Source organism: Heterodontus francisci, chromosome 4 (genome assembly GCF_036365525.1).
Source record: "Heterodontus francisci isolate sHetFra1 chromosome 4, sHetFra1.hap1, whole genome shotgun sequence".
NCBI classification, from domain to species: Eukaryota; Metazoa; Chordata; class Chondrichthyes; order Heterodontiformes; family Heterodontidae; genus Heterodontus; species Heterodontus francisci.
This window is the reverse complement of record NC_090374.1, coordinates 111117769-111141653: the sequence shown is the minus strand read 5'-3', so window position 1 is coordinate 111141653 and position 23885 is coordinate 111117769. Positions and strand designations below refer to the sequence as shown.

Genomic DNA, 23885 nt, shown 5'->3' with positions numbered 1-23885 from the left:
ATCCTCACTTCTGACCTTATGGTAGAAGGAAGACATTGAAGAAGCAGCCGAAGATGTCTGGGCCTAGGACACTACCCTGAGGAACTCCTGCAGAGATGTCCTGGAGCTGAGATGATTGCCCTCCAACACCACAATCATTTTCCTTTGTGCTAGGTATGACTCCAACCAGCGCAGAGTTTTTCCCCTGATTCCCATTGACTCCAGTTTTGCTAGGGCTCCTTGATGCCATACTCTGTCAAATGCTGCCTTGATGTCAAGGGCAGTCACTCTGACCTTACCTCGAGTTCAGTTCTTTTGTCCATGTTTGAACCAAGGCTGTAATGAGGTCAGGAGCTGAGTGGCCCTGGCAGAACCCGAACTGAATGGCACTGAGCAGGTTATTGCTAACCAAATGCCGCTTGATAGCACTGTCAACAACACCTTCCATCACTTTACTGATGATCGAGAGTAGACTGATGGGGCGGTAATTGGCTGGGTTGGATTTGTCCTGCTTTTTGTGCATAGGACATACCTGGGCAATTTTCCACATTGCCGGGTAGGTGCCAGTGTTGTAGCTGTACTGAAACAGCTTGGCTCGGGGCGCGGCAAGTTCTGGAGCACAAGTCTTCAGTACTGCTGTCGGAATGTTGTCAGGGCACAGAGCCTTTGCACTATCCAGTGCCTTCAGTTATTTCTTGATATCACGTGGAGTGAATTGAATTGGCTGATGACTGATATCTGTGATACTGGGGACTTCAGGAGGAGGCCTTGGTGGATCATCCACTTGGCACTTCTGGCTGAAGATTGTTGCAAATCCTTCAGCCTTATCTTTTGCACTGATGTGCTGAGCTCCCCCATCGTTGAAGATGGGGATATTTGTGGAGCCACTTCCTTCAATTTGTTGTTTAATTGTCCACCACCATTCACAGCATCCAATAGTGCAATTCACAGACAGAACTGACATATGACAACCCTGTGGCATCACGTACACGTTCAAAGAGAAAGTCTGAAGATTAACGTACAGAGGCTACGAACATCGAGGAAGAGCATGCTAACCAGAGTTCTAAGTCACCAAAGTCATAGAGAGTCGTTAAGACCAGCTCAGCTCTGGGAAGAGTTTTACAATAAGATTGGGACAAATACACAAAGCTCGACTGCGTTTGAAAGAGTGTTAAACTTGCTTACTTGTAGAAAGGTTTTGTTTTAATCATGTATAGTTAGTCAGATCTTTGCATTTTGTACATATGTTTCTATATTTGGAAAAAAGGGTGATGTCGTGGGACCTGCTGAATAGAAGACCACCTCAAGAGGCTGTAGTGAAGATCACCAGAGGAAGTGATGCTGTGTCACTCATGACCAGGGAGATGTGGGTATAGCCTAACAGTGGACGATGTGTAACACAAACAAGAAATGCTGGAAATACTCAGCAGGTCTGGCAGCATCTGTGGAGAGAGAAGCAGAGTTAACGTTTCAGGTCAATGACCCTTAACCAGAACTGGCAGATATTAAAAATGTAAAAGGTTTTAAGCAAGTAAAATGGGGGTGGAGAAAGATATAACAAAAGAGGTGTTGATAGGACAAGGTCACAGAGAATAACTGACCAGAAGGTCATGGAGCAAAGGCAAGCGGTATATTTATGGTGTGCTGAAAGAAAAAACATTAGTACAGAGAGGGTGTTAATGGAGAGAAAACTGAGCAGCCTGACCCCAAGCACAAACATGAAAAAAACAGTGGGTAGGCACAGTAGAAACAAACTAAAATAAAATAAACAGATAAAAATTAAGAAAAAAATAACTAAAAATAAAAGTAAAAAAGGGGGCCCCATCATGCTCCGAAATTATTGAACTCAATGTTCAGTCCGGCAGGCTGTAGCGTGCCTAATCGGTAAATGAGGTGCTGTTCCTCAAGCTTGCGTTGATGTTCACTGGAACACTGCAGCAATCCCAGGACAGAGATGTGAGCATGAGATCGGGGTGGGGGGGTGGGGGGTGGAATTGTTGAAACAGCCAGCAACCGGAAGCTCGGGGTCATGCTTTCGAACTCAGTGGAAGTGTTCTGCAAAGCAGTCACCCACTCTGCCTTTGGTCTCCCCAATGTAAAGGAGACCATATTGTGAGCAGTGAATACATGATACTAAATTGAAAGAAGTACAAGTAAATCGCTGCTTCACCGGAAAGGAATATTTGGGGCCTTGGATAGTGAGGAGAGAGGAGGTAAATGGGCAGGTATTACACCTCCTGCAATTGCAGGGGAAGGTGCCGTGGGAAGGGGACGAGGTGGTGGAGGTAATGGAGGAGTGGACCAGGGTGTCACGGAGGGAACAATCCCTTTGGAATGCTGACAGGGGGAGGGGAAGATGCATGTTGGTGCTGTTGCTGTGATAGCTGTACATATATCTGTTCCAGTTTAAGTTATAATAAAAACCCATGTATTCTTTGGATGTTACTTGAAGTCCTGTGAATCTTACAATAGTTCACATACCAAAGGAACAAGTAATGTTACAGGCATAGCTTGGTCACTACCTCTGTGAAGCAACAGCGAATCTCCTCTGACATTCCTAGGTAGAAGTAGAGGTAGAAGCCTGCAAAGATGGGCCCTCTAGACATACCACCCAAGGCATTATTGAACCTGCTGATTGACTATCTTCATAGAGTTGCATGAGTTATTGAAGAGCCAAAGAGATCCTCATCCTTCAAACATAAATTGCAACTTGTACCACAGCAGTAACTGCCAATATTTCAGGAAAGTGCTCTTTATTGAACTGAAGGCTTGAGCAAAAAGGCATAAGTACATAGGAAACACATCAAAATATTCAATACAGAAGAAATAATAAAGGAATACAACAAAGAACAATACAGCACAGGAACAGGCCATTTGGCCCTCAAAGCCTGGGCCGATCTTGATGCCTGCCTAAACTAAAACCTTGTGCACTTCCGGGGACCGCATCCCTCTATTCCCATCCTATTCATGTATTTGTCAAGATGCCTCTTAAACATCATTATCGTACCTGCTTCCACCATCTCTCCCGGCAGCAAGTTCCAGGCACTCACCACCCTCTGTGTAAAGAACTTGCCTCGCACATCCCCTCTAAACTTTGCCCCTCTCACCTTAAACCTATGTCCCCTAGTAACTCACTCTTCCACCCCGGGAAAAAGCTTCTGACTATCCACTCTGCCCATGCTCATAACTTTGTAAACATCTATCATGTCACCCCGCCACCTCCGTCGTTCCAGTGAAAACAATATGACTTTATCCAATCTCTCCTCACAGCTAATGCCCTCCAGACCAGGCAACATCCTAGTAAACCTCTTCTGTACCCTCTCCAAAGCCTCCACGTCCTTCTGGTAGTGTGGAGACCAGAATTGCACGCAATATTCTAAGTGTGGCCTAACTAAAGTTCTGTACAGCTGCAGCATGACTTGCCAATTTTTATACTCTATGCCCCGACCGATGAAGGCAAGCATGCCGAATGCCTTCTTGACTACCTTATCCACCTGCGTTGCCACATTCAGTGACCTGTGGACCTATATGCCCAGATCTCTCTGCCTGTCAATACTCCTCGGGGTTCTGCCATTTACTGTATACATCCCACCTGCATTAGACCTTCCAAAATGCATTACCTCACATTTGTCCGGATTAAACTCCATCTGCCATTTCTCCGCCCAAGTCTCCAACCGATCTATATCCTGCTGTATCCTCTGACAATCCTCATCATTATCCGCAACTCCACCAACCTTTGTGTCGTCCGCAAACTTACTAATCAGACCAGCTACACTTTCCTCCAAATCATTTATATATACTACAAAGAGCAAAGGTCCCAGCACTGATCCCTGCGGAACACCACTAGTCACATCCCTCCATTCAGAAAAGCACCCTTCCACTGCTACCCTCTGTCTTCTATGACAGAGCCAGTTCTATATCTGATGGTCTGGCCAGTATAGCAAACATGCATCCATTTTATATAGTCAAGTTATGTGGCGGGGCAAAGCCTTCCTCAAAATCAGGAAATTCAGCATAATAATTTTACTATTTAAATGCAAACTGCACATGCACCTTCCTCTGCATTCACTCTACCCCAAAAATCAAAACTTGAAAAATTCATTGTTACAAAACAACAGTGCTTTCTGATAGGCCCTTTCTATGATCAGAGAACACCACCAGAACCATTGGCAGAGCCCTTGTAAAATTGGGGCTATAGTGCTTAAGGCTGGATTTCATACTGATCATCTTGCGAGAGCAAGGACAGTATCATTAATCTCTAATTACCCCGCAATGAAAAGACAGACAGAGGCCTGCCGCATCAAATTGTTCTGTGCAGACATTTCCCCCCAAATCAATTTTCCCAAGAATCCAGAGCCTCCAGATGAAATCAGCTGTAGGACTGATACAATAGAATGGTTTACACCGGAAATGTTAACTCTTCTGTTTTCTCTCCTGATCAGTGTTTCCAGTGTCCACAGTTTCTTGCCTTTAGCTGCAGATCTGGTAACTTGAAAAGGTTGCATCCCTTTAAATTCAGCTATAACCTCCAAAAGGGCTCCTTACATGAAATTTCCTGACGTGTACTCTCCAAGGGAAATGGTGGTGTAGTGGTAATGTCACTGAACTAGTAATCTAGAGGAATAAAAGCAAAATACTGCGGATGCTGGAAATCTGAGTAATCTAGAGGCCCAGGTTAATGCCCTGGGGGGCTTGAGTTCAAATCCCATCACAGCAGCTGGTGGAATTTAAAAAATTCAATCAATTAATAAAAATCCTGAATTGCAAGTCGCAGTAATATGCCACGAAACTATCAATTGTCGTAAAAAGCCACCTGGTTCACTAATGTACCTTTAGGGAAGGAAATCTGCAATCCTTACCTGGTCTTGCCTACATGTGACTCCAGACCCACAGCAATGTGGTTAACTTTTAACTGCCTTCTGAAATGGCCTAGCAAGCCACTCAGTTGTCAAGGGCAATTAGAGATGGGCAACAAATGCCCTTACCAGCAATGCCCACATTCCATGAAAGAATATGAAAAACAAAGCCAAGCACACAATGATGTGCAAAACAATGACCAGGAGCTCGTCCCTCTACGTAAATGAAGCTGACCACAGGAGAGCCATCATCAATTGGAGAACTACAATCAAACAGATGAAAAACAAATGCCTGTGGCTCCGATGGCATTCCAGCTGAGGACTTCAAAGCTTTTGCTCACATCAAGACTCCATGCACTCATCCAACGGATCGGGAGAAAAATAGAACTGCCCACCCAACTTCAGGAATGCAACAATTGTACCTATCTTCAAGAAGGGAAATAAATCACGCTGTGAAAACTATCAAGGTGTTTCCCTCTTGTCCAAAGCAGAGAAAATCCTGACATGCATTCTCCTGAATCGCCTACTTCCTGTAGCTGAGGAAATCCCCTGAGACACAGTGTGGTTTTAGACCTTCCAGAGTAACCTCCAACATAGCCTTTGTGGCCAGACAAATCCAAGAAAAAAGTCGAGAACATCAGGAACTTTCCATTGCATTCATTGACCTGACCAAAGCATCTGACTCAGTAAATTGCAAGGCTCTGTAGATTGTGGTCCAATGATTTGGATGTCCAAGAAACTTCATCACAATCCTGAAATTGCTGCATGACGACGTAACTGCAACTGTCTTGAGTGGGAGATCTGAACAAAATACTTTCAAAATCTGGACTGGGGTCAAGCAAGGCTGTGTGATAACCCTCATACTATTCACAGTCTACCTGATGGTGGCTATTCACCTCATCAAAGAACTGCCCTCTGGTGTCAGTATTAAATACTATCTAGATGGAAAGCTCTTTAATCTCGGTTGCCTCTGTGCCAAAACTAAACTGACCACCATAGATATACATGAGCTACAATTTGCGGATGACTGCAGGGTCATCTCCCACTCTGCACCAGATTTGTAAGCCACTCTCGATCTCTTCAATTCTGCATCCAAGAAACTCGGCCTGTCCTTAAAAGTTGCCTAAACATAATTCATATCAATCCACACCTGGTCAGCCAAATATTCCATCTCCCAGATATGCTGAAGGAAACACTCTAGAATATGCTGAGCATTTCTCATACCTTGGCAGTTACCGCTCTCAAAAGGCCACCATTGATGAGGAGATCCAACACTGGATCAGCAACGCCAGTCCAGCCTTTTACAAATTATGGCAATGAGTGTTTGACAAAAAAAACCTCTGCAAATCAACAGAAGTCTTAGGGTGCCGAGCAGTTGTTGTCACCACACTCCTGTACTGCAGTTACACCTGGACTGTGCATCAACAACACATAAGAGCACTAGAGAAATTCAGTGGGAGGACTGAACAAATGCTTCTGGCTTCAAGAAGGACACATCTACAGGCAAAACCCTTGCAAAATCAACTCTGATGGACTGACCACTGTGTCCATATGGCTGAAAATAGTCTTCCCTGCCAGGTCCTGTTCTCTCAACTCTCAAATGGCCAACATTCCGGGGGAGGACAAAGAAAATACTTCATAGACACTCTGAAGCTCTCCTTGAAGCGCACTGCACTGATCTTAATGATTGGGAGGAGCTCGCTACCAACCACTCAGAATAGCAACAACTTGTCCAACAAGCTGCATCACAATTCATGTCCCAATGCCTTAAATGATGAGGCAGAGCGACTGCAGAGAAGCAAAGAAAAGAAAGCAAATCATGTACCTCCCGATCCCGCTACCTCGTGGGGGAACGTCCTGCCCCCTGTGCCCAAAGATCTGCAGGTGGAAAATGGAAAATCGGCCTGCTTGGTTATATGAAGACGCATGGCAGAAACTTGTGACCCTGAGTAGACGTTGCCCTTGAATCGAGGGACAGCCGATGACAATGGTACCTTGTAATGGCTGCATCTGTTTTAATTTGGCCATAACCTTTAAAAGGGCTGCTTATACGAAATTTCCAATGTCCCCATCCCTAGCCAAGCACATAATGCTGTGCCCAAAAATGACCAGTTCAACCCACTATATAAATGAAGCTGACCCCACAAAATAAGCCTTTCAATGCATTAGTCATGTGATACAACTAATGCACCCAACCGTATGTTCAATAAGAAAAATCTAGTATGACATGAAAATAGATTTTAACCTAAAAAAATTGTAACAAATATTACTTTAATTTATATTGGCTGATAAAGTACAGAACTGGAATGCCTCCTTGCTTAACATATACATGCAAAACATTACTAACTTAGAAAATTATGGGTAAAATCTTGAATATGAAATGAGATAAAACCAAGGTGAATGAAAGATACTACTAGAAACATTACACAGTAGCATTGTCAGGCTTTTAGATCAGAAACTTGAAATGGAACATGCACACAAATACAAGATAATTTAACAGTATGAAGCCAGAACCAAACTGGAAGAGACGAAAGTAAAAGCATTACATAAAAATATTTTACATATTTACCTCCATGGTACTCAGTTCTCCTGCTGTATCCTCACACATACATTTCCAGCTCAGCCCTCTCAATTCTGTTGGATCGTCCCAGGTATAGTAAGTTGCTTTACCGGGCTCCAGTTTATGCTTCTTTCCAGTTGAACTGTGAGTAACAAATTATGCCATTTGTAATAAAACTAAAATAAGTCCTAAGTGCAGCTTAGTTACTTGAAAAGGGAGCTTACTACTGACAGAAAATATACTCTGACTTTTTGACACTTTGCACTTTAAGCACAGAGCAATTATTTTAAAAACAAAATTCTTGAGAAGAAACCTGCACTCTTATTCCAATTTGGTAAAGCAAGAACAAATAGAATAACGAATTCTGCTAACAAATTATCTACCACTTGTAGGGGACCACTCATTTAACATCCGATAGGAGAATTTACAGCAATTCCGTTCCCTCACACAGTTACGGGCCTTATTTTTAAGCCCTGCTCCCTGACAGGCGGGAGAGGATCAGGATTAAAGTATAGGATCGGGCAACCCCACTCCAACTCCACCCCTTTAAAATTGCAAGTGTATAGTTTAAGGTATGAGCGAGGGTCCTGCAAATTGCAGATGGGGTCCTATTTACCATACCAAAGTTGTCGCCTGATGACTTAAATTTAACAGAAACATAGCTGTCGGATTCTCGACAGCTGAACAGGGGCTGAAGCTTCAGTCTCCCCAGGTAATGCCTCTTTCAGCAGTCCTTGTCGACCAGCAGGATCAGGAGTGCTCCCCCAGGTCCCTGAAGGAAGCCTTCAGCCTCTTCCTGATTGCAAGCCTACACCTCCCACGCCAATTGTCAACACCCCCGATTCCCAGCTGAAACTTCTTCTCCTCTTCCAAAAGCTGATCTCTCCCTCCCCCTTTTCTGACCTCACCCCTCCGCCCCTGGATGCCAACTGGAGTTACCAACCCCCCTCCCAGTTACGGACCAGATCGTCCTCCCGCCTGAAATATCACCAATTAAATTGCTGTAGTGGAGGGAATATATCATAAATTCCACCCACCATGCAAGCCGACTGCCATTTTAATTACCCATCAACATGGATGTTCATTTTTATACAGAATCTACTCCAAATTTCAGAGATGTTGAAATATCCATGATTGCACATTGTGCAGGACTTCAGCATCATTTTAAAATTAAAGGGCAAGTACAGATGAATAGACAAATAGAGGGTTAATGGTAATTGGCTCTTTAGATCTTGCTAGTCTTTGTTTAAGACTTATCATAGGTCATAAGGTTTAGATTAGTAATGGAGAGGAGCAAGGAACAATCTAAAGCAGAGCTTCTAAATTTTAAGAGGGATAACTTCAATGGGATAAAAGAGGATCTAGCTAGGGTAAAATGGAACCAAGGTTTGACAGGAAAAACATTAAAAGAACAATGGATGATCTTTAAGGGCAAGATGTTTTAGGTACAGGCTAGGTACATTCCAACTGGAGGGAATGGTGGGGGAACCAAAAACGAGGAGTTACAGAATATGATGAAACAGAAAAAAAACAAGAGGGTGTACGATTCACGTCAGGTGAATTCTTCAAATGAGAATCAGGCCAAATACAGTGAGCTGAATTTTATCAGCTCGGCAGCGCGCTGTGAAAGTGGCAGCCTTCCGACAAGTAGGTGCTGCTGCACAGCCCCTGTGATATTACATGCGGGGGCTGATTTAAATGGAGGGGGTGGAGCAGCCACCTCTGATGCCACTGTGCCGGCGCCATTTTTATATGGCTTCAAACCCTTGGCAAAAATTTACATTTTTAAAGGGATATTAGATTTCATTTGCTTTTAATAAATCATTAGAAGATGGAGGCCCTTTCCCAACCCCCCCTCAATGGTCTTTTCATTGCCCTATATTCAGAGAACTGACATTATTCCCGATCTGAACCTCTCCCCCAACCTTCTCACATTTGCCCTTCAACCCCATTCCCACCATCCCCACAGCCAATAAAAAGTGTTTTCCCTGCTCCCCCACTCCTCCCACCCTGATAATTTTATTCCTCCCCCCTCCCCACCAGCGTCTTGCCTCGGAATGGAGTTCCAAAGGCGCGTGAGTCGCAGCCAGTTGGCTCTAAAATCAGCGTGGGACGGCCGCCGTCTGCAGGTAATTTGAATTTTATTAATGCTCATTCAGCTATTTTTAATGAAGGCTCCGCCGCTTGCCGCACCGAGGCCTCACCACCAATATCTGGCGGGGCCTTCTCAGGGTCTTGGGGGGCTGCTCCCTCCCTCTAGCATTTTACGTGCCTCCCCACCACAACCTGTAGCGTTGAGGAGCTGGTAAAATCCAGCCCAATAAGTTGAGAGGGGAAGTGAAGAGGAAAATAAGACTGGCAAAGAGAGAATGAGAGAATAGAATGGCAGTTAATATAAAAGGGAACCCAAAAAATCTTCTACTGGCATGTAAATAGTAAATGGGTAGTACGAGGCAGGGTGGGGCTTATTAGGGACAAATCAGGTGATATGTGCTTAGAGGCACAGGGCAAGATCCAAATACTTAGTGAGCACTTTATACTGGTGTTTACTAAGGAAGAGGATGCTGACAAAATACTGGTTGAAGTGGAGATGATAGAGAGAATGGATGGGGTGAAAGTTGATAGTCAGGAAGTACTGGATTAACTGGCAATGCTTAGAGTGGATAAGTCACCTGGTCCAGATGGCTTACATCACAGGTTTCTAAGGGAAGTGGGGCTGGTGATAGTGAAGGCTTGCCATAATCTTCCAAGCTTCCCTAGATACAGACGAGATGCCAGAGGATTGGAAAGTGGCAAATGTGACACCCTTGTTAAGAAAGGGTGCAAGGACATTCCTAGTAACTACAGGCCAGTTAGTTTAACATCAGTGGTGGGTAAGGTTTTAGAAACAATAATCAGGGAAAAACTCAACAGGCACTTGGCGAGGTTTGAGTTAATTAAAGAGGTCTAGCATGGATTTGTAAAAGACAGATCCTGTTTGTCTAATCTAACTGAATGTTTTAATGAACTAACAGAGAAGGTAAATGAAAGGAATGGAGTAGATGTTGTTTACATGGATTTTAAGGAAGTATCTGCCAAAGTGCCACATAAAAGGTTAGTTACCAAAACTGAGGCTCGTGGAATAGGAGGGTCAGTGGCAGCTTGGTTTGGATAAAAAAAATTGGCTTAAGGACAGGAAACAGCAAGTCATAGTAAATGGTTGTTTTTCCAGACTGCAGGATGGTAGACAGTGGTGCTCCTCAAGGGTCAGTACTAGGACCACTGCTTTTTTGATATATATAAAAATGACTTGGATATTGGAATAGAGTAACATTTCAAAATTTGCTAATGATACCAAATTTAGAGATATCCAAACAATGAGGATGACACCGATCGAATGCAACAGGGCATAGATAGGCTAGCAGAATGGGCAAACAAGTGGCAGATGGAATTTAATACAGACAAGTTCTAAAGAGTGTGCAGGGACAGAGGATCCTAGGGTTCATGTGCATAGATCTTTGAAGGTGGCAGAATATATTTATTGAAAGAACAGTTAGCAAAGAATATGGGATCTTGAGTTTCATAAATAACGGTATTGAGTACAAAAGCAGGGAAGTTATGCTGAACCTTTACAAAGCTCTGGTTAGGCCACAAACTGAAGTATTGCATCCAATTCTGGTCACCACACTTTCGGAAGAATGTGAGGGTCCTTGAAAGGGTGCAGAGGAGATTTACCAGAATGATTCCAGGGATGAGGGGATTTAGCTACAAGGTTAGCTTGGAGACGGTGGGGTTTTTCTCCTTGAAGCAAAAGAGGTTGGGGGGTGGGGGGGGGGCGGGTAGGGGATCTGATAGAGATATACAAGATTATGACAGATTTAGATAAGGTAGACAAAGAAAAGCTTTTCCCATTAGCTGATCGTACAAGAACTAGGGGACACAGATTTAACATATTGGGCAAGGGATGCAGGGAGGATACGAGGAAGAACTTTCTAACGCAGCGAGTGGTAATGACCTGGAACTCGCTGCCTACGAGAGTGGTGGAAGTGGAGACGATCAGTCATTGCAAAAGGAAAACGGATAGGCACTTGATGGAAATAAACTTGCAGGCCTATGGGGATGGAGCGGGGTAATGGAATGAACTGGACTGCTCTAGAGAGCCAGTGTGGACTCGATTTGCCAAATGGCCTTCTTCTCTGCCGTAACAACTATGATTCTAAGGTGAGTGCTTTTTACAAATGCTTATATTGAAATGACAATAGACGGCAGCTTATATGAATTTGTGTATCCCAATGTGTCTGCTGATCTCTTGACGGATGCAATTTTTAACAATTGCCAACATAACTGCAAGTAATGCTTAATATACATTGTAGTACTCAATTTAAAGTAAAACTTCTAAAGCTAAAACATATCTGTAAAGATAAATAAAAAAAAGAAATGCTGGAACCACTCAGCAGGTCTGGCAGCATCTGTGGAAAAAGCAGAGTTAATGTTTTGGGTCAGTGACCCTTCTTCAGATTTCCAGCATCCGCAGTATTTTGCTTTTATATCTGCAGAGATAAATACTAGCAGTAAACTGCAGTCTATCGGATGCGTGATTATCCTACTTTTTAAAAAATCAAATCCAATGAATGGATTTATACAGCCAATAGTTAAAAAGTATTGTATACAGCTGAATTTTTTTAACATTAAAAAGTGTCATCCACTCTTATCAAATCCAATTCTATCTGGGAGCTGGAAAGGATCCTAGGGCAATATTATGCTTATATAATTCCTAAATAGAATGATCAATGAAGTTCAATGAAAACAGCTGCCATTTCTTAAACAAATTCTTGTTATACATGCAATGTACCTCTGATGATACTCAATCGTGCTTGCGTTTGTGTGGTTAATAATGAGGAATGGAGCAGCCCCTTCATGGTAATCTTTAAAAGTCACCACGGTAGAATGTTCTGCCAAGTGTACTTCCACTATGATACCTCCAAACTGTAATATATGGAAGAAAAAGTCAATCAGGAATGATAATCCTGTTGTAATGCATTTTAAATTCATTTGAATGCATAATATGCAACTCAAAACCAAGTTTCTACCATCTGGACACACTGAGTTTTGAAATAGAGCACTAAATCTTCTGGATCAAAATGACAACAGTTAATTAAGCATTTAGAATGATCTGCAATGGCTTAACATTTGAATTGCAGCAAATATGTTAGCTTATGGTGGGAAGCCATCTAAAGAGGAGCTAATGGCTTAGAAATTGGTCCATGCAGCAATTATTTTTCGGGTGCTATTCAAACCCCGAAGGCTCCAATATGACGGGCAGGATATGAACACACATTTCCATCCAAAAATGCACTATCCACCACATTGAGCAAGGACAAACAAATGGTGTCCTTTACGCACACGTGAAGCAGGATTTCAGTCCTTTGCATATGCAAATAATGCTTGATTGAGGTTCCCCTCCAAGATTGGTTTGTCTTTAGGCCGCCACCACCATTGCAGGCTGCACTCAAAGAAACCAGTTCTAGAGATCACTCATCAATAAAGAAAGCAAGTAACTTACCTCCTAAACCCTCCCTCTAAACCCCTCCCGATTCCCAACAGATCCCAGCCTTGTTTCCAGACCACCAATTGGCCCATCATTAGCCACCTCTCCTGACCCCTGATCAACTGCTCCACCAGAGCCCCTGGCCTCCTCTCCTAATCGCCCATCCCAGACTCCTCTGCCAATGCCCAGACCTGTGTAGGTTCACCTCCCGATTACTGACCCAGGGATCCCCCTCTTGATTCCCAACTCATTTAACACTTAATGGAGGGGCACTGCAGCCCAAACTTGGAATCCTCTCGACTAACAAGCTCTTTACATTTTTCTAGCATCACTGAAATGAGTCCCAAGGCTCACTATCCTGTCATGAAAACATGCTTTATGTCAAATGATGATTTTTAAATCTACCAGCTAGAAAACTGAATTGAATTTTAAAAACAGAGATTAAAAGCAACTTGGACTCGTAGCTAAAGATGGCTACCCCAATTTGCATCACTGTACCTTCCACATTCCAATCCACTGAGATGGGAGACACCATGTCTGCAAAGACCCATCAAGGTTGGCATCCTTCCATCTACGAAAGATGAGGGATATGAAGCAAAAAATCCATTTAAGTTCTTTTGGTGCACCTTTGCTGATGGCTGTGAAAGCCAATCCTTGAGAGGCAGGTCTGCCACAAGTGCTGCACATGAATCTGCCAAGCGACACTTTAAGTTCTTTTTGACGTTGGCGCCTGTTGCCAAGCTGCTGTAGCAACTGGTCATCCTGGTAGTGCACACCAGTCCACAAGATGTGTCGCCATTTCCCTCTTTCTTCAGCTAGTAACTTCTATGTGCGATAGTCAATATTTACGGCTTCTATGTCATGCTTGCAAGCATCCTTGAAGCAGAGCTTTTGGCACCCCACTGGTCGCCTGGCCATGGCTAACTCACCATATAGAAGGTCCTTGGGTATGTGACCGTCTATCCTGCGGACATGTCCGATCCACCAAAGCCGCCTCTGTTTGATTAATGCCCACACACTTGGGAGCTCTGCCTTTGAGAGGATTGCCACATTTCTGATTTTGTCCTGCCAGGATATACCCATAATGCACCACAGACAGCAAAGATGGAAATTATTGAGCTTCTTTGTCTGGTAGCTGTAAGTGACTCATGTTTCACAGCCAAACAGCAAGGTGCTGAGAACACAGGCCTTATAAACCATGAGCAAGGCTCAGCTTGGTGTTACTCCATGCGCATTTTGCAAGTCAGCCAAAGGTTGTAGCTGCTTTCCCTATGCGTGCATCAAGCTCTGCATCAAGGGACAGATTGTCTGTCACCGTGGACCCAAGGTAGCAGAATCTGCTAATCACTTCCAGTGGGGTGTCATTTAGTGTGATCAAGGGTGGAGATGCACCTTGTCCCATGACCATGGCTTTCTTTACGCTTATAGTCAAGGAGAACAAGTTACAGGCACGGGAGAGACAGTCCAAGAGATTTGTAGCTGAGGTTCTGTGTGAGTAACTAGCACAGCATCATCAGCATATAGAAGCTCTCTGATCAGACGTGGCATGTTTTTGTCTTTGCTTTCAGCTTTGATAGATTGTAGAACGTGCCAATGACCTGGAGAATATGAGTGAACTACATATCCTGCCCCCATTGGCAGGGCATCAAGACAATCACCTGAGGTATTCAACTGGTGGAGACGAACCATTAAACCTAATCGCGTGGACAATGGGACCTTAGCTGAGAAGGGGTTCCCAGACATGAACTCATCAAGCTATAATGAGAATGCCTTAAACCCAATGGAGCCAATTTTACAGACACCCCGAAGTCAGGGGTCGGGGTGGGGGGCAGAAAATGCCTCCAGGAGAGGTCTGCTACGGGCCTCTACACCAGGAATGCCCGGCCCGATATTGCCGGCGGTTGTGAGGCCTTGGGGCGGCACCCCTGCCACTCGGTGATGGGAGCAAAATTTAAATATGTTAATTTATTAAAATAAATGAATTTATTACTTACCTGCTCCTGCCGCCCATCCTGGTGCGATATTGGTGCCAGTGGCCAGCGCTCCCACGCCTTCGGATCCCCGTCCGGGGCTCCGAGGTGGAACACTGGTGGAGCGGGGGGAGCAGGTAAGTTTTCAGTGTGGGAGGTGTGGGAGCGGTGTCAAACTAATGTGGATTGGTGTGGGGTATGATGGGAAGGGATGAAGTTAAAAGTTTATGAACTTGAGTGGTGCGGGGAGGGGACGGGGGGGGAAGGTCAGGTGCATAAGGTAGGTATTTTGGGGAAGGGGGAAAAGAGGGCAAGGAATGAATTCTGTGGTTATTGGGGGCGGGTTGGAGGGGGGCTAGAAACATGTAGTCTATTTTTCCGCCCCGGCCATTTAAATGAGCCACTCACGTCTAACATTGCAGTGGCTCCACAACATATGGTCCGCGCAGCTAGACCGCCATAGTTTACGGTGGTGGACATGTAAAATACAGCCGAATCACGAACAATGGGACCCTAGCTTTGAGAGGGGGATTCCCAGACATGAACTGATGAAGTTACAAGGAGGAATACACTACTAACGACAGTCATGTGACAGGCCCACCCTTCGTGTGCTTAAGCTCTGCATTAAGTGGACAAGCTGCTGAGACGCTGACCAGAGAAGACCCAAGTGGGGTCCTTCCTTCCTCCCTCACTCTCCAACTCACGTTGCAAGCTTTGAGCCCTGTTTGCTGACCTAGACCACCCAGGGACACCCCTGGTGCAGACAGAGACTCCTTGAAGGAAATCACATCTGCATACTGTCTCCAGGACGACAGCCAAATCAGCCATCTACATCTTTAAATCAGAAGCATCAGGACCACCGAGGGAAAGTCGCATGTCCACAGAGGTCAGCCTGAAGCCAGCCAGGTCACCAGAGACTGTATATCCCTTTTATTTCTCTGGTCTCTTACTTGACCAATCTAACCTCCCCCTCACTCTAATCTATTTGCATGCCTGTGTGAACTTCGAGTGTGTGTGCATGAAAGTTGAAGTGTATTTTATTATTTTACTTAGATCAGTTTAAGTGTAATAAATCTAACCTCTTTGCTAAACTCAAGAAAATCTCTCCAATTGGTTCTGTTATGATCATAGCGCATAAACTGTTAAAACACTCATTGAATTGGAAAGTATATCCTTTTCAAAAAAAATCTGTTGTGGTCAAACAAGGAGAGGAAAAAGAGGGGAGTCCTTCGACCTCTCCTCACCTGGACGTAACAATCTGGAGAGCATCGGATCTCACCATTCAGACCTACAGGCTGCAAAATACATCCACTGCATGTCCAAAAACGGTCAGAGTCAAATTTCTGAGCCAATATATATTTTACTAGGGGCTGGCATTGGTGAGAGTCCTCAAGTTTAGATTGTGCCATATAAATAACTTTATAAACTTTTGAAGGATTCTTCAAGGTTCAACTAGATTGTTGTTTCAGATCCTTCATTCCCAACTCATCTCTGAATTAACCCTACAAATCAGAAGTAATTCACTATTAAATTCTATTTTACCACTCTTGCTCCCCCCACACCCCCCAAGTCTCAGCACTGAAACTGCCCATCTAATCAGACTAATCCAATTGGATTTCTTGAGATCACTAATGTGGTGGACAGGTAAGTGCCCAACTATGGACTTCTGGAAAGCATCTAATCAGGTTCTGCACAAGAGATTATTAGCAAAAATGAGAGCATATAAATTGTGATATGGGTTGGTAATTGGTTAGGTGGTAGGAGACAGAGTGTAGGGAAAAAGGGAGTGTACTCTGATTGGTCGGATGTGAGAAGTGATGTTCCCAACAATCTGTACTGGAGCTTCAGCTTTTCATGTATAATGTCATGGTCTTGTAGTTTTTTTTCTCCGGGGATTATGTGGAGTGCTTTTAAGGATCAGTACTGCTTTAAGAAACAGCAAGCCTCAGGAGTTGGAGAAAGTGCATTTTTGGTTACCTTGGATACAGCCACTCGGACTGAGCATCAAGTGATACATTTGTTACAATTCAATTTTGAACTGGCTTTTTAGTTGAAGCCAGTCTGTTCTAACAGAACACAGACAAGACAGCTGAAAGAAGAGTTCTCAGCCATTTAAACTGAAGAAACAGAATTTAGTCTGTTTAATTATCTCAGAATTCTAAAAAAAGTCAAGCCAAAACAGAGATTTCTGATAATTTAAACTGAAGGAAGGAAAGCATCACTTACTGCTAGAATTAGTCCTCCTGTTGAAGAACCTTTTCTCCCCCATTGGACAGCTGTGAGGACTTCAAGCAACACTGGACTGTAAATCTGCAAGGACTCTAATTTTTTCTATTTTAAATGTTGTTTATATGTTCATCGTGTTTAAGAATTTTTAAAAATTAAATAGTTAATTTGTTGATTTAAAGATATCTGGTTTGGTTAGCCTCATTTGGGGGGTTAATAGATGGTACAATTTGGCTGGGTCTTTCTTTAATTTAGAAAGTTTAAAATGATATATTAGGCGTTCTGTGGAGGGATGGGATTGAATTAACAGTGCGTTTCTCCCACCACTATCTGAATCGTATATTTTGCTTGGGGGCTTTGACTGGAGCGGTCAGTCATAACAATATCAATGATTTAAATGAACAGAGAGCGGGAGAGAGTTGTAACTTTCAGTCTGCAGACGACACCAAGTTAGAAGTCACAGTAACTTCTGTTGATTGGAAGCCAGAAGTTAGAAAGGAACATAGACAGTTTAAGTGATGGGACAAAACTATGGCAGATGAAGCTTGATATAGGGAAGTGAGAGGTCATCCATTTTGAATTTAAGAAAGACACATTTTGTTAACAGCACAACACTAGAAATTATGGTGTTCGACTTACACAAATTTCTAAAAGCTGGAGCACAGGTACAAAAAGTATCAAAATAAGAATGGAATGTTGGCTTTTATCTTGAGACGAGAATCTAAAGGGAAGGAAATTATGTTTCAGCAGACAGGCTTGATCAGATCCTATCTGGAGTGTGTTCAGTTTGTGCACTGTCTCTGAGGAAGCATATACTAGCTTTGAAAAGAGTACAGAGCAGATTTACTAAAATGATACCAAGACTTCAATTACGAGGGCAGGTTGTATAAACTCATCTTGTACACCCATGAGTTTAAAGGCTGAGCTGCAATTGAATCAAAGTGTTTGAAATGATAAACTGATTTGATAGCTTCTCTCTAATATATATCTGTGTACACCATATTCCTCTGGTGGGGTAATCAAGAATAAATGGGCAGAATCTTAAAATTAGAGTTAGTCAATTCAGGAGTGAAATCAGGAAGCACTTTTTCCATAAAAAGCATAGTGGAAATTTTGAACTGTTTCCCAAAAGGCTGTGAATGTTGGATCTATTTAAATGTTCAATGCTTGATTGACAGCTGTTTATTAGGTAAGGATGTAAAGGGATAGGGGTCAAAAGGCAGGTAAATAGTGTCGAGGTACAGATCAGGCATGATCTAATAGAATGGCAGAGCAGACTCAAAAGGCTGAATGGCCTGCTCCTGTTCCTATGTTCCTATGAAGGGAGGAAAGATAGAGAAACTGACATCAAGAAACAGAAGGAGGACAGGAAGGGAGCAGGTTGCGACAAAAATAGCAAGGAATAGCACGTGCAGAAGGATGGGGAGGGAATGTAAAGGGAAGGTCATGGGAAGACAATAATGGATGAGACAAGTAGGAGGGACAAAAGACTGGATGTTTTAGGGAATGTAATCAGCTTTACTATGCAATGGTGTGGAGGATGACAGATGAGCACGTGGATTGCAAAGCAGTAGCTCCATCAGTACAAGAAAGAAGATATGGAGAAAGGCTGAAGGCACTTCGAAAACACGAGGGAAGACAATTATAGCATGACCCTTTACATTGCTTTCCATTGCTTCCTCCCACCCCACTGCTAAATATGCAAAAGGAGAGAATAAAACAATAAAGGAAACAAAAAAGACAATTTCAGGCAAAACCAAGAACATAGGCACACATCAGCAATGCAAAGAGAACAGATAGTTACAATGCAGATGCATTTTGTAACTGACTGTGAGCAATAAAATGGGAATCCATTAATATTACCTAAGTGTTAGTTATTGGTTCAAGGACGCTAGCATAAGAAAATTAATTACTTGTGTTTTTTTTTTTTAAAGTGGATAACATTCATGACACTTGACTAGACACATTGGTACTCTTGTGTATCCAGATTCATATTTCATAACATTTCTAAAACATTCTCACCTTATTGTCCAGATGAAGTAAAAGACAATTTTCTTGTTTGTTGAAGTAAACCTTTTGTGGCCCTGCACTGCATCCTTCAATTCGAACTGCTAATCTCTCAGAATCTCTGGCAGGCCAAAATGGGATGCACTAATTGAAACAAAGAAAATTACCCATGAAATGAATAAAGGATTAAGACATATTCAAAGGCAGGATACAAAGCTAAATTATGCTCTTCATCTTGCCTACTCTTCACATTAACTTTATTCTCCAAATATCAATGGGATTTCTTCCATTAGATAATTTGACTAATGATGTAGGCAAATCAATGAGGAAAATTAAATCAATATGAGAAAGTGCACACTACTTGAACCCTATTACTAAACAAACTGAAGACTGGAAAGCAAGCAAATGTAAACAACGTACTAGGTCCTTCTCTAACAAACATCACAGGATTATTTGTTGAAAACATGTATTGAGATCAGTCTAAAAGCAATAATAGTACAGTAACTTCTTATTTCACATGGTTGGTGAAATAGCCAAAAATAGCTAAGATCATTAACTGAGGAATCCAACTTTGGACACATCAAAAGATAATTACAGATCAGGAAAACCTTTTGTCCCATCTTAGTTCATCCATGCAGAAGAATTCCAACAACCACATCCCCCACCACCACAATTGCAATATCCACTTGCTTTTTAAAGGACTAAAGCTATTTAAGGCCAATTATAAATTATAGAAGCATGTGCAACACTCACAAAGTGTAGCGATTGAAACCACAGGAACCTATCCTGAAGAGTTATCAAAATGGACCTTTCTTTTAAAAAGTGAACAACGTGCTCCAAAATGGCCACTGAAGGTTAAAAGATCTGACTTTGCATATTCAACAGTCTACTGGCCGGCTCGAACAAAAGAATACCTTCAAAGCTAAAATGTGTCAACTGCACCCATCAAGAGTCATTTTTGAATTGAATGGGTTCTTCTGAAACAAAGAAGGTGTGAAGTAGCCATAACCAAGGCCATTGTCAGTCATTGCAGGTGAGAAAATCCCTGTCTCCTAGCAGAGGAGAGACGTAACAAACTTTTAACTTTAAAAGGCAGCCAGAAAGAGGAAGGGGGGTGGGAGGAAGAGGGGAGGGGGAAAGAGAAAAAAAGAGAGAGGGAGAGAGAGACACCCAGCAAGAAGCATCACCAAACAGCTTGTCCAGGTAAGGGCTGGGAGAAAATCCAGCAAGCCATAAGGTTTTAAATTTATGCAGCAGTGAAATTGGAAGTGACCCTCTGTCTTCAAACTGAACTTTCAACCATGGGAGAAATCTGTAAACACCTCAGGCCTGCAACCAAAGAGAACTTAATGTGATAGAATTCAACAGGTTTACTGTGAACCACAAAACCCTATCTCACCTGAAAACTGCTTATCCCTCGTCCTCTTTATCTGTCCTTTATGTGTGTGTGTGTGTGTGTGTGTGCACATGAGTGAATGCGTGAGTGTGTGCACATGAGTGAATGCGTGAGTGTATATGTGGTTGCGACAATTTCAGGATAAGGTGTATTGCTCAATAAATAATTGATCTGGTTACAAACCTACAATGAAACCTGTTGCGGTCTATTTATTTGATAAATAAAACAAAAAGGGGTCAAAATCCAATAACAAAAAAAAAACACTGGCTGTGGTCAGGTGGGAGTTGAACAGTGGGAACCACCACACCCTTCACAACGTGGCCATAACACATGTAATATTAGTGCTCAAAACAGGACATTTAACTTATTGGTCTTTGTCAGTTTGTGTTCTCCCAAGCCATCTAGTTTAATTCTATTGTTATTCTCACTCCCCACCATCTTGCAATATTCATCTTTTTCAAGCAACTATCTGATTCCCCTTTAAATATTCACCACATTGATTAAAAAAGATGCTGTTACCTGATTTGAATCAATGCTTAACCACTTTGTCTCACATTCTTCAACTACTTCTATTCTGTGCTTTGTTTGATTGATTAGCATGTGAAACGGTGTAAAGGTAACGATTCTGGTTAGATTAAAGCTGCTGGAGTCTATTCTCACACCAACCTAGAGAAAAAAAATTTTCAAAGTTTAATTTGCTCATGATTATGTAGGAAAAAGAAACATGAAACTGAACACAAGTTTATATCCCTACATGGCTTTCTGTTGTGCTTCTGTTTTCCATCTGTTAACACTGCTCACTTCCACAGTTCTGTTAGAAACGGGGCAAAGTTATAAATAAACTACAAATTCCTTTTGATATTTGTTCCAAGATGACAAAAGGCTTGACTCCAGTTACATGATAATAATGCCATTGGTAAATCACAGTGTAGTTTGTCCTGAATCCTCAGGGTTATGCAGTCAATGCATTCCTCATTTCTTTATTGGCAGCCAGTTTTTACTTGCTACACATCTCTCTCTTGTATGGATCGCATACAACGCTTTCCATAGCTGCACCACTTCTTCATACAGCCTGAGCTGCTAGTTCTACAGAATATGTTCTTTTGGAATTGTGGGATGAACTCCACATTAGCCAACAGAATGCTACTTCACTACCAAGCGAGAGCCACCTCCTCCCAGACTTGTACGTCGGCAGATCTAGCAGAATATTTTCAGCACTATAAGAATGTTTTTTTTTAAATCAAGAAAATGTGGGCAAAAGATAACAGAAGAGTACACATAATATTACCGTTAGCTGTCAATATGTGAACATACCGCATCAAGAACTAAGCATCTTATCCAAATAATTTTCCCCAAACTACATGCATTTGTCCTTATTTACCAGAAGGTCAAAAACCTACTTTTAGCCTCAATTTCAGAAGTCTTCTATGGACATACAAGTAGTAAAAGGAGGGGTGGGACCGATTAGGGACCAAAAAGGGGATTTATGCACAAAGGCAGAGGGACTAAATGAATACTTTGCATCTGTCTTTACCAAGGAAGAACATGCTGCCAAAATCAACAACAACGTGTATTTATATAGCACCGTTAATGTAACAAAACATCCCAGGACACGTCACAGAGCATTATAAAACAATATAGGACACCAAGGCACATAAGGAGATATTAGGTCAAATGACCAACAACTTGGTCAAAAAGGTAGGTTTTAAGGAGTGTCTTGAAGGAGGAAAGCAAGGTTAGGAGGCAAAGAGATGTAGGGAAGGTATTCCAGAGCTTAGGGCCTAGGTGCCGCCACCAATGGTGGAGTAATTAAAATCAGGGATGCTCAAGAAGCCAGAATTAAAGCAGCGTAGATATCTTGGAACTTTGTGGGGCTGCAGAAGATTAGAGATCGGGAGGAGTGAGGCCATGGAGGGTTTTCAAAACAACGATAAGAATTTCAAAATCAAGATGCTGTTTGACTGACGGCCAATGTAGGTCAGCGAGCAAAAGGGTGATAGGGGAGCAGGACTTGGTGCGAGTTAAGACATGGGTAGCAGAGTTTGGGATGATCTCAAGTTTACGGAGAGTAGAATGTGGAAGACCAACAGAATGTGCTGGAATAGTCAAATCTAAAGGTAATGAAGCCATGAATAAGGGTTTCAGCAGCAGCTGAACACAGAAGGGATGAAATCAGGCGATGTTACAGAGGTGGAAATAGGTCATATTAATCATAGTGCGAATGAGGTCAGAAACTCATTGTGGGGTCAAATGTGGCACCAGGTTGCAAACAGACTGGCTTAATCTCAGACTACTTCCAGGGAGAAGATTGGAGTTGGTAGCTAGTGGACCAAGTTTGGAGTGGGGACCAAAAACAATGGCTTCAATCTTCCCAATATTTAATTGGAGGAAATTTCTGTTCATCCAGTATTGGATGTCGGATAAGCAGTCTGATAATTGAGCATCAGTAGAAGAAAGGTGGTGGTGAGGTAGAGCTGTGTATCGTCCGCATACATGAAAACGAATACTGTGCTTTAGGATGATGTTACTGAGGGGCAGAGTGTAGATGAGAAATAGGAGGGACTCAAGGATAGATCGTTGGGGGAGATCAGAGGTAACGGAGCAGAAGCAAGCCACTGCAAATGATGCTCTGGCTACAATTAGGTAGATAAGAATGGAACCAGATGCGAGCAGTCCATTCCAGCGAGGAGGAGGAGGAGGGGGGTGTGGTCAAACTGTGTCAAAGGCTGCACATAGGTCAAGAAGATCGAGGAGGGAAAGTTTATCTTTGTTACAGTCACATAGGATGTCATTTGTGACTTTGATAAGAGCTGTTTCAACACTGTGGCAGAGGTGGAAACTTGATTGAAGAGATTCAAACATGGAGTTTCGGAAAAGATGGGCATGGATTTGGGAGGCTACAACACATTCAAGGTCTTTGGAGAGGAAAGGGAGGTTGAAGTTGGGATGGTAATTTGCAAGGACGGTGGGGTCAAGGACTGGCTTTTTGAGGAAAGGGTTGATGATGGCAGATTTAAAGGAGAGAGGGACAACACCTGAAGCAAATCATTTGCAATATTGGCTAACATGGGGACCAGAAGAGGTAGTTGGGTGATCAGCAGATTAGTGGAAATAGGATTGAGGGAGTAGGAGGTGGGTCTCATGGACAAGACGAGCTCAGAGAAGGCATGAGAGGAGATAGGAGAGAATCTAGAGAAAAATGCAAGTTCAGGACTAGGGTAAAGGGGGGGAAGCATCCCTTGAGAAAGTCTGGCCCGGTGAGCTAGTGGAAGGGAGGGACGCAGCAGAGACAGCTGATCTGGTAGTCTTGATCGTAGTGACAAAGTAGTCCAAGAGTTCCTCTCATTAATTGGTGGAGGGACAT

General features: G+C 42.8%; 1 protein-coding gene across 1 annotated transcript in view; it reads right to left on the bottom strand.

Annotated features, from left to right (window-relative positions):
• The window catches only part of vps13a (vacuolar protein sorting 13 homolog A), a 609759-nt gene that overhangs the window by 165145 nt on the left and 420729 nt on the right, over positions 1-23885 (bottom strand). Inside the window, exons 50-53 of the mRNA XM_068029994.1 lie at positions 21041-21187; positions 19141-19269; positions 12227-12360; positions 7405-7537 (exon numbers count right to left, since the gene is read on the bottom strand). Coding sequence (XP_067886095.1) covers positions 7405-7537; positions 12227-12360; positions 19141-19269; positions 21041-21187 — 543 coding nt within the window. The remainder of the gene's footprint in view (positions 1-7404; positions 7538-12226; positions 12361-19140; positions 19270-21040; positions 21188-23885) is intronic.